This window comes from Felis catus, chromosome D4 (assembly GCF_018350175.1).
Source record: "Felis catus isolate Fca126 chromosome D4, F.catus_Fca126_mat1.0, whole genome shotgun sequence".
Lineage (NCBI taxonomy): Eukaryota > Metazoa > Chordata > Mammalia > Carnivora > Felidae > Felis > Felis catus.
Window position 1 is genome coordinate 8,509,338 of NC_058380.1, and position 17,633 is coordinate 8,526,970.

At 46.4% G+C, this 17,633-nt stretch overlaps 1 protein-coding gene across 10 annotated transcripts in view; it reads left to right on the forward strand.

Annotated features, from left to right (window-relative positions):
• The window catches only part of LOC101100603 (histone-arginine methyltransferase CARM1-like), a 294,777-nt gene that overhangs the window by 208,724 nt on the left and 68,420 nt on the right, over nucleotides 1–17,633 (forward strand). For all 10 annotated transcript variants that reach the window (XM_045043482.1, XM_045043483.1, XM_045043484.1 and 7 more), the window contains 2 exons: nucleotides 2,285–2,375; nucleotides 17,360–17,441. In XM_045043482.1, the coding sequence (XP_044899417.1) occupies nucleotides 2,285–2,375; nucleotides 17,360–17,441 (173 nt within the window). The remainder of the gene's footprint in view (nucleotides 1–2,284; nucleotides 2,376–17,359; nucleotides 17,442–17,633) is intronic.

The following is a 17,633-nucleotide window of genomic DNA, read 5'->3' on the forward strand; positions in this document are numbered from 1 at the left end:
AAAAAGAAATATAGACCGAGATCTTCATTTGGCGAGATCAGTAATGGGCGTTTATATGATGACGACAACGCAAATATCGTTCCGCGCTGAGTCAAGGGGTATAGTGGGTGCATTTGTATTTTCTCATGACATCTTCTGTTTTTCTTGGAGTTATTTTTCCATTAGCTTGGGTTGTTTTTTATAAGCTCATGGCTAATTGTTTCCATGCTCTAAGAGGTCAGACAGATCCTCTCAATATGCAGTCTGTGGAGGCCTTCCTTCCGTGGCCCCTCTGTCTTTCTCTCCTACACGGGACATGCTTGTTCCCAGTCCTCTTGCATGCTTTCCATCATTATTCTTCTGTCTTCTCTCTTGGGGTACACCGTCATTTCAGCAAAGAGTATCCTCTAACAGCTTTTGGAGAAAAGGTATTTGAGAAGTTACTTTTCATTAACCCCTTGGGTTATCATTTTGCAGGGTAGGGAACGTGAACTTGGACACAATTTTTACTCAGTATTTTATATTTTATTTATTTTTGAGAGAGAGAGAGAGAGAGAGAGAGAGAGAGAGAGAGAGACAGAGCATAAGTGGGGGAGAGGCAGAGAGAGAGGGAGACACAGAATCCGAAGCAGGCTCCAGGCTCCGAGCTGTCAGCACAGCCCGCGTGGGGCTCGAACTCACAAACCGTGAGTCGGACGCTTGACCAACTTAGCCACCCAGGCGCCCCTTTACTCAGTATTTTGAAGACATCTCTTTTTGGTTTCTGGTTTGCAATATTGCTACTCAGAGGTCCCATAGCCTTCTGACTCCTGACCCTTTAGAGGGACATAGTTTTCCCCCCTGGATGCTTTTAGTATCTTGCTTTCTCTCTAGCCTTTCTAGCTTTTTCCGTTCTCGTATTGGGCACGGAGTGAAGATGTTTAATCAGAAGACTCATTTTCCTCAACTCTAAGGATTGTTCTTATATTTTTACCTTTGATGATCTCTCCCCCTCCATTGTATATCTTTGAAATTCCCGTTAGGCTCAAGGCTCAGAGCATCTCTAAAGGTTCCCAGGTTTATACAAGTTGGGATACATATTGCTTTTCTAAGGTTGTTTAATCTCCTTTTGTCTTGAAATTGAAAACCCACTAAGAAGTCATTATTGTTTTGACACCAGTGCATGAGATTTAGGTGGAGACATGTGGATGATGTAACAATGGAGGTTTTTCTCTGGCCACCTCTGAAAATACCCTAAATAAAACAATCTGTTCTATTTTCACAGACATTGACGGGAGCGTGGTTAAAATATGGGCCATTGACTGAAGATGAGACTCCATGTTGGGATTTTTCCCTTCTGCTTATTAGCTCTGTGATTGTGGCTGAGTGGCTCAAATTTCCCTGTTCCTTGGTTTTCTCATTTATAAAATGGGCCTAATAATAGAGCCGACTTTCTATTGTTAGGAGAATTAAATGAACTAATACTTGGAAAACCCATAAAAAAAAGTTCATGGCAGAGTTGACATAATCTAGCAATTTTAGGCATTATTTTTGTGACCGCATCTCCAATTTCTAAGGCGATTCTCACTTCTGAAATGGGGTTAGTCGTTCATCTTTCTTTGGTGCGCAGTTTCCTAAGTGACTGTGAAAAAGGGTCTCCCTAAAAATGACAAGAATAATAATGCTGATCACTGTGTCTGCCTGTCCAGAAAGGCCCGACTTCAGGCACGCATTCTAGGTGTTTGCCCACGAAAGAATCTGCCTTTCCCAGGGTGGCTGCACGTATCAGGAACAAAACACATGAGTGGGTGTCCCAGCAAGGAGGGTGGTGAACCTCCAGAGAAGCCGAGCTTCTAGAAACACTTAAAAAGATAATCAGCACGATTATACAGGGACGAAGGCTGAGAATGGAAATAATAATGTGATGGAATGATGGGAATGTAGATTATTTTCAAAGCTGTTTTTACAACAATAAGATTTGTAAAGTGAAGGAAGGGCACGGAATTCGCAGCACAGGACATATAGGGAGGAAAAAGCCAAAAGCAGAGAAGGCAGTACGCCAGGTTCGATGTCTCACCTAATTCCCCATAAGCTTTGATTGCAGCATAGCTTTGTGACTTGCATTAGTATTCCCTTCTTATATTTCCTCCAGTCTTCTGCCTAATTTTTTTTTTATCCTGGCTTCGAGGCAAGATTAGTTTTCAGCCTCTTGTGTAATAACTGAAATAGAATGAAAGAATATGTTGGCCAAGTGGCAGGTGGGTGTACCCTTCTCTCCGAAGGCTGTGGAAGTCAACGTCTGGGTCTTTTGTCTTTTGCTCTTTAGGAATGATGTTCCCGACCTTCAGCGACATCCACTTGGCCCCCTTTTCTGACGAACAGCTCTACATGGAACACTACTCCAGAGCCAACTTTTGGTAATGTTCTCTTCTCTCTTCCATTCCTTTTCCCTTAGAGTAAGCCAGAGTTCGGCATCTTGGGTTACCCAGTTGGCGGGGGGCTGGGGGGCAAGGAGAGGGGTGCTGTGCATGCATAGGAATCATCCCCTGTTGAGAATCACTGGAGTAGACAAACCAGGGAGCTGCTTACGCACTGTCACCCATCCAGAAGACCACCTGTTGCTGGAATGACAGCATCCTCCCCCTGCCTGCTGGCCGTTTCTCCCCACTGAACACCATCCACTCCTTGGGCTCAGAGCTATGGCTGCCGTTAGAACGCACCTCGCGGTCAGCGGGCGTGGGAACCAGTACCTCTTGATGTACATGAGCCGATCAAACATTTTTTCTGGAGTTTTCGCACTAGTTGGCTATTGGCTTTTGGACGGTTCGCTTTCTCCCTGGAGACCTGGTTTCTTCACTTGTAAAACGAGAACCAAGACAAAGCCGCTGCCGGTTCTAAACCGCCATTCTTGCTGGCATTCTTTTTTGAGAACTGGTTTTTACAAGGAGAATGATGATACCGGACCCACGGGAGGGAGAAACAGAACAGATACCCTCCGAGTGGGAATGCTGGGTGTGTAGGAGGACAGGCATGTACTGGCATATGGAAGCGGATGGATGCTAAAATTTAAGCTTTGAGTTCCAGCTGACGTACGTAGAGCCTTCCAACACAGAGATAGATCCACAGTTGATTTCCGGGTTGTTGTTTTTTTTTTTTTTTTTTTTTTTTTTTTTTTCTCTTTGCAATCCTCTCTCTTGGTGAAGAAGCAGCAGATAGGAGGCACTTTGGTTTCCCAGGTTACCAGCTCTTTGAGGAGTAGGGTCAACGGGCGGAAATTCTTCCTTTCTCTCCGATTTTTTTTTTTTCTTGCAAAATAGGCTTTCCTAGCACAGACTTGCACTTCGTGGTTTCGGCTCAGTCTGTACCTTTGAAGCTCCAAGCCACAGACTTCCCAATGGGGGTGAGTGGCTTCTTGGAGCATGGCGGGGGAAGACCCTAATTACGATCATTGTTCTTTGGGCTCCTGCCGACCCTCAATGTTTATAGTTTAAATATAAGCCTCCTGAGTGGGTGAAGAGGTTGGAGAGGCAGGAATTTCAGGTAACGGGAGAGACCAGACTCCTGCCCCCAGCGGGGCCACGGGGTAGCGCGTTGTCCGGGTAGCCTCGTGTGCCTTCCCACCTGTTACCACCTGCCGCCAGCTTAGCTCCCTGCGAGTGAATGGTAATGACCACAGCGGATTGGCCAGGCTCACCAGCAGCATACAAACATACTGCTATTTATTCCATCTAAAAAGAAAAAAAAGAACCTTTTTTCTGTCTCACTTCCCCAGTTAGCCACCACCCGTCTCTCTGAGTCCCTCTGCAGCCAGATTCCTCAAAAAGCGTCGTCTCTCCTTCCAGTCTCCAACTCTTTCCTTCAGTTTCTCTCCTAAGACGTTCCTCCGTGGCCACTCTTACCAAGGTCGCCAGTCTGCCGACCTCCACGTGGCTACATCCAGTGATCAGACCTCACCTGTCAGCTTATTTAACCCACGCCAGCATTTGAGCAGCGTTTGAAACGCCCAAAACCGTCTTTTTATTTCTCTCCTGCCTCGCTGGTCGCTTTCTCAACCAGTCCTCCTCTGGTTCTTACCTGTCTCCTTCACCTGCTGACATTGGAGTGCCCCAGGACACAGTCTTGGACCTCTTGTTCGTCCACAGTCACTGCCTTGGCAAACTCACCCATTCCCGTAGCTTCAGATAGCATCTGTACACTCCTGATTCCCAAGTGTATCTCCTGAGCTCAGACATGTCCTGGAAACTCCATATTGTTATAGCTAGCTGCCCCCTGCGCATCTCCCCTTACAGAGACGTACCATCCAAACTCAACTCGTCTCCCCCACTTCCCCTCAAAATCTGCACCGGTCATGGTCTTTCCGTCTCAGCCGATGATAACGTTGTCCTCCCAATCATTCAGACCCCAAACCTTGAAGGCCTCTCTTTCTTTGTCACCATATCTAAACCATTGAGAAATTCTGTTGGTTCTACTTTTGAATTATACCCAGGATCCTGTCCAGTCTCAACTATATTCACTCTTCCCCTTTGTTCCCAACACTGTCCTCTCTCATCTCCATTACTGTGACAGCTTCTTAACCTGTCTATTCCCAGCATTTCCAAAGCCTTCTGGTAAATTCTGTCCAGTCAGGTTCCTCATTTCCCAGGACCACGTTCATTCAGCTCCCACCACACAGGCTTCCTTGCTGATTTTCAGACACATCCAACCACCTTGGAGCCCTTGCATTTGCTTATCCTCTTATGTGGAATACTTTTCCCCCACTATTCACATGGCTAATTCCTGCACCTCCATAAAGTCTGTCAAAATGTCAGCTATCCTGGGCATCCTATAAAATGGCGGCCATAGCACTCCCTATCCCATTCTTCCTGCTTTGTGTTTTTCCTCTAGCACTTATCACCTCCACAAGAACTATAATTCCTTTATTTGTTATTGTTTACTGTCTCCATCCTTCCTGATAAAATGTAAGCCCTGCAGAAGACCAAATTCTGTCATTTTTCACTCTTGTATCCCAAACACCCTACATTTCAAGCACCTGTCACGTGGTAGGTCCTCAATAAATATTTTTGAATGAGTAAAAACTCCAGTAATCTCAAGTGAGTGTGCAAATAATTACTGTTAAATTTTAGTTCTCTCTTCAATTTCTCTATTAAAAAAAATAATACCGTGAATATCATTTTACAGCTTTTTTACTGTTTAAAATTTTATTTTTTATTTTTATTTAGTTTTGATTTCAGGACCTTGTTGACTTGTTCTCAAATTTTCTCAATATTCTCTTGCTGCAGAGTATTTCTTTTGTTACTATATCATAATTTATCAACTCAAGCTATCCAATGTTGGATATTAAATTATTATTATTTTTTTAATCTTTATTTTTGAGAGAGAGAGAGTGCAAGCAGGGGAGGGGCAGAAAGAAGAGAGGGGACAGAGGATCCAAAGCCGGCTCTACATGGAGAGCAGCGATCCCAATGCGGACTTCAAACTCATGAACCGTGAGATCATGACCTGAGCTGAAGTCAGATGCTTAAGCAACTGAGCCACCCAAGTGCCCTTGGATATTAAACTATTTTAATTGCTAATTTAATCCTATAAACTTTATAAGAAACAACACTAAGGGGGCCGTCTGCGTGGCTCAGTCGGTTGAGTGTCCCAACTCTTGATTTCAGCTTGGATCCTGATCTCACAGTTGGTGGGATCAAGTCCCATGTCAGGCTCCATGCTAAGCCTGGAGCTTTCTTGAAATTCTCTCTCTGTCTCTTTCTGCCCCTCTCACCACTTACGAATTCTCTCTCTCTCTCTCTCTCTCTCTCTCTCTCTCTCTCTCTCTCTCAAACAAAAACAAAAAAGCAACACTAAGGCATTATTTCTATATTCTACAAGAATATAGAATTTTATAGAATTCTGTATCTTAAATTCTATAAGAAACAATACTACAGTGAACATCCTTTTATAGAAACCTTGGTTTGCATTCTGATTATTTCCTTACAATAAATTGCTAGAAGCAGAATTACTGGACCAAAAGGTGTGAAGAAGGATCTTTAAAAAAATTATTCTTATATATTGCCAAATTGCCCTGTAGAAAAAGTTTTACCAATTAACACTTCCACCAGGGGTATATGAGAATGTCTGCTGAGTCTTGCCCATACGGGCTATGTTTTTTTAAATGCCAATTTGATTTGAAAAAAAAAATGGTGGCCAGTTTATTTTTAATCTGTATGTCTTTGATAGCTAGTGCATTTGAACGGTTTTATTTTTAGTCAACAAACACGAAAAAAATGTTCAAAAAAATATCTAGTTAACAAAATTCCCAGCCTTCACTCTCCTTCTAATTCCCCTCCCTCTATGAAGAGGTTTCTGCATTAGGGTGACTGGGATGAGGCCCTCTGGTTGCACTTGTGCAGGGAAATGGGTGGTGAAAGTGTGTGCAGTTGCCATTACAAGAGGTGTAAAAGTGAGGGGCACCGGGGTGGCTCCGTCGGTTGAGCACCCGACTTAGGCTCAGGTCATGATCTCGTGGTTCGTGAGTTTGAGCCCCGCATTGGGCTCAGTGCTGACAGCTCAGAGCCTGGAGCCTGTTTCGGATTCTGTGTCTCCCTCCCCCTCTGTCCCTCCCCCACTCGCTGGTGCACACACACGCGTTCTCTTTCTCTCTCTCTCTCAAAAATAAATAAAAACATTTTAAAAATTTATTTAAAAATTTAAAAACGAGAGGGATGAGCGTGAAAGTGCTGGCTGAGAGGAGGAAAAGCAATGAAAAAAAGTGATTTAGATATATTCTGGAGAAGGAAGCTGAGAAACTGAGGAATAACAGGCCGAATAAATAAGATCATCAGGTGTAGTCAGTGATGGGTCCTCGCCTGACTTTCTCATCAATCAGTACTTGGCACCGTTGAGTCTTCACTTCTGGAGCCTAAGTCTGGTTTTCCTCCTTCATTATTGGCCCCAACTTGGTCTCCTTGTTGATTCTTCCTCAAGACCCAAGTCTTCAGGGTTGGATTGATTCCAAGTCAGCTCTTACCGTCTTCTTTCGGTCTCTATTCCCCTCCGTACCGATCTCATTCCATCTCCTGGCTGTAAATACGGTCTTTATGCCAGAAGCTTCTGTAGTGGGAACTCCAGCCCACACCTCTCCCTGGAACCACAGACTTTAAGTGTCCAACTGGCTAGTGACAAGTCTGTGTGGATGTCTCTTGGGCATCTTACATTTAACACGTCCAAAGGCAAGCTGCTGACCCTTGTCACCACCCCCCTGCTCACCACTGCAAAACAAAAAGACAACAAGCCAAACAAAACACCCTGCTTCTGCTATAGCCTTGCACTAGCCTTCCAACTTGCTTCCTCTTCTTCCTTGATGACACATAATTCAGGTCATAGTCTTCCTCAGCTCAGAACCTCCAGTGGCTTCCCACCTCCTGCACTGTAAAAGCCAAACTTCTCCCTGTGGTTGATGAGACCCTCCAGGATCTAGTGCCACCCTGCTCCCCTTGTGAGGTGGTTTCTTACCACTCCTTTCTTTTTAAAAATTTTTTTTTCAACATTTATTTATTTTTGGGACAGAGAGAGACAGAGCATGAACGGGGGAGGGGCAGAGAGAGAGGGAGACCCAGAATCAGAAACAGGCTCCAGGCTCCGAGCCATCAGCCCAGAGCCCGACGCGGGGCTCGAACTCACAGACCGCGAGATCGTGACCTGGCTGAAGTCGGATGCTTAACCGACTGAGCCACCCAGGCATCCCCACTCCTTCCTTATCCTCTGGGTCTTCAGTGACTGCTCTCCTTGCCTCTCCATGGACATGCCAGGCTTGCCGCCACCTCGCTGGCCTCTGCCAGAAATGCACATGGCCCCATGGCTTGCTTGCTCTCATCTTCTTCAGGTCTTAGCTCACACGCCATCTTCCCAGGAGACCTGCTCTTAATTATAAATTACAATCTCTTCCCTCCTGGAAGCCCGTATCTCACTTCTCACTTCGTTTTCCCCCACTTCACTTATTATCATCTGCTGTATTATATGTTTTGACTTATTTATTTAATGTATTGTCTGCAGGTTCCATAATAGTGGCTATTTGTTTCGCGCCGTGCCGCATCATCTCGTCTAGCTAGTAGTGGTTGTTCCGTATTCATTTATTAACTGGAAGATAAATGCGTTGGCGTAAGAATTCCTTACATATTAAGGGTATTAAGACTTTGTTGTATTTTCTTCAGAATTTTTAATTTGCCTTGTAACCATCTTTGTGATGGTTTTCACCACAGAAGAAGTTAAAATATTTTTGGGTAGCTAGATCGACCAGTGTATTCTTTGGTAGTTTCTTTCTCTTCCTTTATTTGGAAAAGGGCTTCCCCATCGTAAGATTAGTATTAACTTCTATTTCTTTCATGTTTTCACTTTTTCCATTTAACATTTTTTAATTTTTATGTTTAACTCTAAAATTCATTGTAGTTTAAGTATGTGGTAAGCATAGAATTTTATCCTTTCTAAACAACCAATTATGAGGCTCTCTCAGTAGACAAGGGTACTACATTCTGATGTTAGTAGCAGTCACCTACAAAATTAACAACTTCCTTATTTGATCAAGACTTCTTGCCCCTTATTAATTAAGATTCTAGAAACTACCTCCTGAGAATAATCTCAGTCATAAAGAATCATCGTCCCCAGCTGTAAAACTTCTTTATGTGATGTTACTACTGATATTATTTTAAATAATTGATTCAGGGGCTTAATTTTTTTTTTTATTTTCATGTTTATTTCTTCTTGAGAGAGAGAGAAGAGAGAGCACAAACAGGAGGCACAGAGAGATACAGAGACACAGAATCCAAAGCAGGCTCCAGGCTCTGAGTTGTCAGTGCAGAGCCCAACGCAGGGCTCGATGCAGGGCCCGAACTCACGAGCTGTGAGAGCATGACCTGAGCCCAAGTCAGACGCTTAACTGACTGAGCCACCCAGGTGCCCTTGTCAACTTCTAACTGTAAAACTTTACCAAGTTAATTTAATCTATCTGAGACACAGTATCGTTATTCACAAATTAAAGGTACTAATACTCCCTACCTGGGGATGGGGGCCTTTCAGAGATGGGCCCTCTACTTGTTCTTTGCTATTTTGATAGCCCTTTCTTCACAGGCCAATGTGAGGGTTCTGCCAGATTCTGAAGGTCTCCCAGTTGTATATTCGGGGACTCAGAAAATAACCACAGGGTGGGTAGGAGCCCACTGGGTCTCTGTGAGATGGACTTGGCCCAAAGGTTGGAGAACATTTACCATGTGTGCGGTGGTGGTCCTTCAGCGTCATTCATTAAGAGGCTGGGCCTCTACGGCAGTCATGGACCAGTGGTCTCTAGACCCATAAGCCATATCTGGAAATTGGACCTGGAAATTGGGTGAGGGACCTCATCTCTCCATTGTGCCAGCCGACATCATCCTGCTTACCAGCTGGCAGATGTGTTGTTGTCATTGTTGTTACATAATTTGAACACTATCCTAATTAACTCTATATCTGTCTGACATCTCTGGGAACACGATGGTCTGTTCACCACCACCACAGGTCAGGGTACCCTCACTGTCACTGTAGCCTTGCTTCCCAACACTGTAATTATGTCCTTCTTGACTATGACAGGTAATTACCGCTTCCTTGATTCTGACCTCTGAAGTTCCCTCCAAATTGTGCTCACTAGGAACGCAGTGTAATGGCACCAGCAGCATTTTTAATCTGCCGAGGACAGCCACCCTAAGCTTCCCAAAGATGCCATTTCTCTCTTACTTGTTGATCCCCTATTACCTTTGTGAAAGGAGGGTGTCCTGGGTCTTTCCTGAGAATGTAGTCGGGGGAAATGTTCTTGGGTCTTACTTGGTAGATCTTTCTAGCCTTTCTGAGCCTTCTGACTCCTTCCTTAATACTATGCTGCAGAAGTTCTGGAATCACCACTTCATTGACTGCAGGCCATCATGATGACCAAGCTTCAAAGTGACATCCCAGCAGACTGTTAGGTCTGGTATTTTGTTAGAACACTGAATCCTATGAGTGCCCATGTCAATGAAATTGTGTCCTATCCTGACTTACATTCTACCCTTTCTAGTTCAAGATCCTTAAAATTCACTTCTATACGTATTTCCCTGGTTCTTAGCAGGAAATATTAGTCAGCTTGTACATTGTCTTCAGTATGTAAGTTAGACTCTTCCAGAATAGGAATTGACTTACTGCTCAGGCTGTGCTTGAGTTATCAACCTGACAGCCATGAGGGACCATTAGCCTGAAGGCAGCTGGCAATAGTGAAACTGATCTTGAGGAGAACAGAATTATCTTGCAAGGCACAGGCTTCAGGAAATGGGGTTGTGCAGCCTTCAGGAAGCTACTGCTTGGACAAGAAGGATAAGAATTCTGCTTCTGTTCACCTGAAACATTCAGGTAGAGTTGGGAAGATGTTTTCAGGATTCTGCCCCTTGTTCACTCAACTCTCCCAGTCCTAGGCCTCGGGGTCCTACTCTTTGCCAGCCAGGGTGCCAGCTATGATACATAAGACCTATCAAGGTTGCATTCCCAATCTCCTTTGCAGCTCTTCGGCTGTTGCTGGTTTACTATCTTGAACTCAGCTTGGGTTCCCCAAGGAACTCAGTGTTAGGTAGAGTTGATAAGCTACAACTTCATTAAAGAATGTAATCCCAGCAAAACAAGAATGAGAAATAAGAGAGATTCGGAGAAGGAGGGAGAGCTAATGCAGAAGCACATTACTCATCTGACCACCACATGGTATCAAACACTACGAGACTGCTTGATCCCTCAGGGCCATCTCCAGAGGCTGAACGAACTACATCTCCAGACAGTGTATACAGAGGATTAGGGAGATTTGTCCACTGCCTGTTACCTCCCCGTTGGTCAGCTGTTCACCCCTCAACATTAACTAGCCTATACCTTTGGGTTGTGAATGTGTGAACACCAGATGGGTCTCATGGCATCCGTGCCCCAGAGTCAAGAGGAATACCCTCGGGTGGAAGTGGAAGGATGCACAGTGCCGGCCTGAGGTGACGCACCGTTGGGCTGTGCCCACATGGGGTCAAATGAGCTCGTACCTTGGCATGACAGGTCAGAATACATGGCTGAGGATTTCAGAGAACGGGTAAGACTGAGAGGATCTGAGGTGGCACTGAAATGCTGGTACGCCACTTAAGGAACCAAAAGATTCCTCTCAGTTTCCTTTCCAGGGACTTGTGAGCAGGTGGTATGCACCCATCATGGTGGACAAGGGCAGTGCCAGTTGAGTGATAGCAGGATGCCGGTGGTGGATGTCCTGTAGTCGTTTGTACTCATGGAAATCAGAAGTCTGTGCTTGCAAAGGATGAGGGAAGACGAATGTGGGAAATCTTCCACGGGCCCTGAGTGCTCTCTTCTCGCACCTGTCTACTCTGAGTCTACAAGATGCCTTATTGACCATGGCGCTGAGACTGCTAAATGTCTTATTGACCACAGCGCTGCTGAGAAACACATTATTTTTAAGGAAATCCATTCATCTGAATGGACAAACTGCTCAATTCCACTGAGAAGGTAATGGAGGGTTTGTTCCCAGGCTAATTCTGCCTCCAAACAGAAATTTCTACTGAAGGTTCTTTTGGCGTAGCAAGAGTTTCGTGCCTTCTGGTCTTGCCCAAAAATATATTTGGCCCTGATAGTCACCGGTACCCAGAGACACCATGTGGACCAAATGAGAACATTTCAAATTGGAATATGATGTAACCGAATTTTGGTGGGAAGCCAAGAATATGGCACCACATACCACAGAGAGGGAACTTTTGAAGGAACACTGCCATGACCAGTGTAATCGTGTTTCAGTTCCCCTGCGCCCGTGTCCTTGTTCCATTTATGCCTTCACGGTTGCTTCACTGTAATCTCCTTTCAGCCACTGGTATTTCTTCTTGATACCCCTCTGCTTCTCTGTGTATAGCTGCAGTTCTGACACCCACCTGGCTTTTGTGCACAGAAGAAGCCTCAGTTTCTACATTCATCTTTTTTTTTTTAATTTTTTTTCAACGTTTATTTATTTTTGGGACAGAGAGAGAGACAGAGCATGAACGGGTGAGGGGCAGAGAGAGAGGGAGACACAGAATCGGAAACAGGCTCCAGGCTCCGAGCCAGCAGCCCAGAGCCCGACGCGGGGCTCGAACTCACGGACCGCGAGATTGTGACCTGGCCGAAGTCGGACGCTTAACCGACTGCGCCACCCAGGTGCCCCTACATTCATCTTTTGTGTAACTTATGTCAAACTCCTAGCTCTTCCACAATATCCATCCCTTTGGCTACCCACATTGAGACCTTATTTTTTTTTTCTTTAACCATGTAGTGTCTCTTTCAGTGTTGCAGACACAGTACAAGTGTCCCAAGTGGAAGGAGTTCAAGTGCAATGCCAAGGTCCAAGCCAGGCCCGGGAAACTAACAGGGAGGTTTGGAGTAATGGAATAGATGACCCCAGTGTGGTCTAGGATGAGGCTGAATACACACTCTTCCTATGGGCAAAGTGCCTTTGTGAAGGAGTCTGATCTTTAAAATGGTGAATTCCTTTTTCCATGCGTTCACTGCAGTTCCAGCAGGCAAGTTATGGGCTTGGAAGAAACTAAAATTTGTGATGGGAATAGGAGCATTTTAGACGTTGCGCACTTCGCGCTAGAGGGGAAGCCATTTTTAAAGTCATGGAGAGTGTTCGGGACTGCAGCTAGAAGGGCAGGTGCACGAGCCTTGGGAGTGTCTGTTACAAATAGAGCGGTGAAACCTTCGTGCCACATCTCAACAAAAACTGTTCAGTGTTTACAAACGGGCTTTTGTTCAAAGAAGAAGCTTCAACTTCCATATTCGTCTTTTTCGTAACCTGTGTTAAACTCCTAGCTCTTCCAGGATTTCTGCTCCTGAGCCCATAGACAACAAATGCACATTTAGGAACTCATAGCTCCATATCCACGTCTCCTTTGCAGCTGTTGGAGGAAAACTCTTAGACTTGACTCTCACTGGGTCAGACGCCCAACCCTGGGATCACTGCCAGGTGCTCTGATTGACTGGGACTGAACCACATGAGTCGAGGGCAGAGATAAGACACCACCCAAGTCCCAAGGACCGAGTGTGAGGGAGAGGTGCCTTCCAGAAGAAAATCTGGTGCTGTTCCCAGAAGAAGAGCAACTGTTTGCTGCTTAGAACGAACAAGAGATGTCCACCTAATTGTCTTGATGGACCCACTCTTCCTTCTGATACAGGCTTCCGTAGGTCCAATTGTTAGGCAAACCGGTAATGTCTACACTTACGCCTGCACACCCAGGGATGCCCCTTGGATTCCTTTATGGAATCACAGGCTTGCCCTTACTTCTTACGAAAGATGCACTGTCTGAAGCTTGGTTTCTTTTAAGGACTGTGCATTTATTTCCCGCTCTTTTTTTTTTATAGCAAAAAAAAAACCCATGTTTTAAAAAATGTGAAGAGTATATACATATATCGCATATAAAATATAAGCCACATTACTTTGCTGGAGTTTAAACCCCAAAGACCAAAGACATCATGAGCCAAGCATCTTTATAGATACCACTTTACACAGTGGTATGTCTGCATTCTACAGATGGGGGAAATGGTCGCAATCGGTATATATAAGAGACGTATAAGAAACTAAGAAGATATACCTTGTTCCTAGACGTGCATCCTTTTCCTGTGAGCCATCCCCACAAGGCCATCCCAGCCACCCTCTCATTCTGCATCCACAGTACCACGAGCACCACGTGTGTCTTTGGTGACATCCTTCGATCCCTGTGTTTGTTTTCTAGTTCGTAGGGTTTATACATCTCTCCTCACATTGGCATCACCTTGGTTTGTAGGGTTTATATATCTCTCATCAGGTTGGCATAACCTTGGTTGTCACTGTTGGTAAAGTATATAGTACATTAAGACGCAAAATAGTTGCTTAATTGTCGGGGTGCCTGGGTGGCTCAGTCGGCTGGGCGTCTGACTTTGGCTCAGGTCATGATCTCACGGTCTGCGAGTTTGAGCCCCGCGTCGGGCTCTGTGCTGACAGCTTGGAGCCTGGAGCCTGCTTCAGATTCTGTGTCTCCCTCTCTCTCCGCCCCTCCTCCTTCTCTCTCTCTCAAAATTAAACATTAAAAATTTTGTTAAAAAGAGTTGCTTGATTGTCAACAGCAAAATAGGGTCTTTCCTTCCTTTTTTCCCTTTCTTTTCTTTCTTGTTTGTTTTTTTCCAAGGGAAGGAAGCTCCTCAGTGGAGGTGAAGATGTAAAGATATTTTTTAAAGCAAAATGTGCGAGCTGTGCTGTGGGAGCGCATGTTCATATCGTCAAAGAGAGCGCTCGCGTCACAGAAGCTCCCCTCTGTGAATGCAAGAGGCCGGTGCTGACTCCTCTAAGAGAACAAAGGCGGTACCACTTTCCTTCCAAGACAGATCCAGGAGGCTGGTGGGGAGAGATGTGTGGACAAGGAGGAAGGACAAAAACCAAGATGAACTGGTGAAGACCCAAGAACAAAGGAGGCCAGAGAGGTAGCCTCCCCCTCATGGCTCTCCAAGCTGAGCTCTGCGTGTAGAACCTGGAGAAGTTCATGTCCGCATAAACGGGTTGCCTCTTTCTCTGTGCTCTGGGTCTGTTTAGGCCTAGCTAATAGGACCGTTATTTTCCTTCTGGGCTCTCTTGGCAGGACTTTCCAGACGTTGCATGTATTATGGTGGAGAGGGAGGGGAGGGGGGTTGGAACTGGGAAGTCAAAAGAAGAAAACACACGTGGTCTCCGCCTTATGGGCTCATAAAGAGGCCATAAGTTAACTTGGAAAATAAAACCCACAGATGATGAAAACAATGGAAATTATCCCCAGCTTCCAAGTCAACAGACTCGTTTCCTGATTCATCCCCCCACATTGTCACTTAGGAGACCCAGAGAGATGCCAGCTCCCATCTGCTTTAATTATTTTGTGATGCATTTCAGAAGAAGATTTGAGATTTCTAAGAATCAGAAAGATGGTCTGGCCGGAAAGTTTTTAAAACCCAGGCGGTGGGCGGTTGGCCCACCGCAGTGCACACCCCAGGGGTGGTACCTCCGTGTACCACAATGATCGTGGGGGTTGGGCTTTCATTGGCACCACACAAGGCAAAGGGCACAGACTTGGTCCCTCCGAGGCTGGGTACAAGGGATAGAGAGCAGTTTGCAGCCTCAGGCACTGCCGGGTGGAAAGCTGCCTTTGTCCTTGGGGATTGTCCTTCCCCTACTTGGTGAGGATTGTAGAACCGGTAACTTAGGAGTGGTCAACCCCGGTTGCACGTGAGAATCACCTGTTGAGCTTTGGAAACAGGCAGTAGGTTTACACCCTGGATCAAATGAATCGCAGTTGGAGGGATGCAGTCCAGGCGTCAGCTTTTTAAAAGCCTCCCAGGGATTCTAAAGGATGCACTTGAGTCCTTCTGGGCTTTCTGGGAGACTCTGTCCCGCCTCCGTCCCTTTCCTCTCTTTCCCCCTCTCCCTCGCTTTCCTTCTCCCCTTCCTTCCCTCTAATGAAAACTTTGTGACAGTGACTTATTTATTTCCCCCCTAAAACACCTTCACTCTCCTTCTAAACACTGCAGTGTTTCCAGAATTTTCTAGACTTATAGGAGCCTTGTGTTCAATATACGTATTCGTATTTTGGCTGCATTGTGGGCCAGCCTGGCCGTGCCCCTTGTTGGAAGGAGAAGATTAAGAAACCCGTAACGCAACTGAAGAATCTTGGGGTAATGATCTTCCATTTGTCCATTTTCTTCATTGGCACCTGTGCCCACGCATAGGCCTGTTACGGACACCCAGTCTTCCGTTCATTCCCTCAAGATAGATAGATGAAAGCTAGCTACGTAACTGTTAATCCTAATAATATACCAGGCCTGTGCTAAGTACATACACACTGATGAATAAGAAAATACTTTTACTTTTAAATGGGCTAAACTTAAATATCGTATTGTAACAGAAGATTTAATTTTTTTTTATTTTTTATTGTTTTAAATGTTTACTTTTGAGAGAAAGAGAGAGATACAGAGCATGAATAGGGGAGGGACAGAGAGAGGGAGACACAGAACCCGAAGCAGGCTCCAGGCTCCAAGCTGTCAGCACAGAGCCCGACCTGGGGCTTGAACTCAGCTCAGAGCCTGACATGGGCCTCGAACTCACACTGTGAGATCATGACCTGAGCCGATGTCAGACACTTAACCGGCTGAGCCACCCAGGCGCCCCTTAAAATGTTTTCAATGGGACCATTTGAGCTGAGTCTCAAAGACCGGGTAGGAATGAACAGGGCAAAAGAGGGGAAGGGGATTTCGAGGCAGAGGCAAAACCGAGCAGAGGCTGAGAGCTAAGAAATAGCTCGTGCCCCTCAGGATCCGCCTGCAGTTCAGTGGGGTTGCTTTTCACTTGTCGGATGAGAACTGGCTGAGAGAGCATCCCAAGCAGGCTCCGCGCCAGCAGCCCAGAGCCCAGCTCAGGGCTGGAACCCACGAACCATCAGATCATGACCTGAGCTGAGGTCAAGAGTCAGACGCATAACTCACTGAGCCACCCAGGCGCCCGTCGCCCCCCCGCCCCACCACCGGCCAAATAAAGCTACTCTTAATCGACACCCTAGATCTCTCAGGAGTTGAGGCCACTAGCCAAGCTGACCCAGAGTGCCTGCTGGGTCCCAGGTGTGGTCTGAGGCCTGGTCCTTCCCTTACGTGAAGGTAAGACAGCCAGGGGTGTGCAGGTGAACGCTTTGCCTCTGGCGCTCAGAAGGAAGGAAGCACAATGTGTCGCGTTTGTCCTCGTCGCCAACCACAGATTTGAGAAGAACTGTGCGCAGTGCGCTGAGACAAGCAGGTTCCAGGCTCCCCACCAGGCACGGCCCTCGCTCACTTGGGACTCCGCTGCCGTCGGCCACCCCGGCAAGCGCCATCGGGAAGTTGCAGGCCGGAGGCTACGGCAGAATAGAAAAGAGAAATCTATTTCCTGAAACAGGGGCTTTAGGGAGCTCAAGTCATGCTCTGGGTTGGATAATGAGGGGGCCAAGGAACTGTGTTTCAGGACTTGGACAGTAGGTGCTAGAGTAGGCAGCCACTTTGGGGCCCGAGGTCAGGGGTGGGAGCCCAGAGCTTCTAAACATCCTCCTAAAAATCCTCAATAATCTTCCACAAATAATGTCCTTCACCTCAACCACCTCCCCCTTCTGTCTTTTCCCACCGCAGGTCACGTACAGGTCTTCATGTTCGCTGGAGAAGATTCCTTCCTCTGTTTGTCCCCCTAGACCAGTTTCCCTTCCCGTGTTCGCACACGTGCCCCAGGCTGCCTCTGAGGACCTGGGAGGTGGCCTCCTAGGACGTCACAGCTGTAAGGGGCTCGGGGACTCTGCGGAGGGGCCAGATGCACGGCGATTCTCTGTGTTCCCTCTTTCAGGCACCAGCAGTGTTTCTATGGGGTCAACCTGTCCAGTCTCCGGGGGGCCGCGGTGGACGAGTATTTCAGGCAGCCGATAGTGGTAAGTGTGCCTCATTCCAGGCTTCCCCCCCCCTCCCCATGTGTTCGTCTATCGATCCGCTCGCTCGCCCGCTCGCTCACGCACCTGGGAGGCACCGTGTTGCCAGGCTCTGTGAAGCTGGCACAGAAGAGAAAAAAGAGCTCCTTGGAGCCCTGGGTTTTCGAGTGCTCCAGCCTTCATTTCCAATCAATT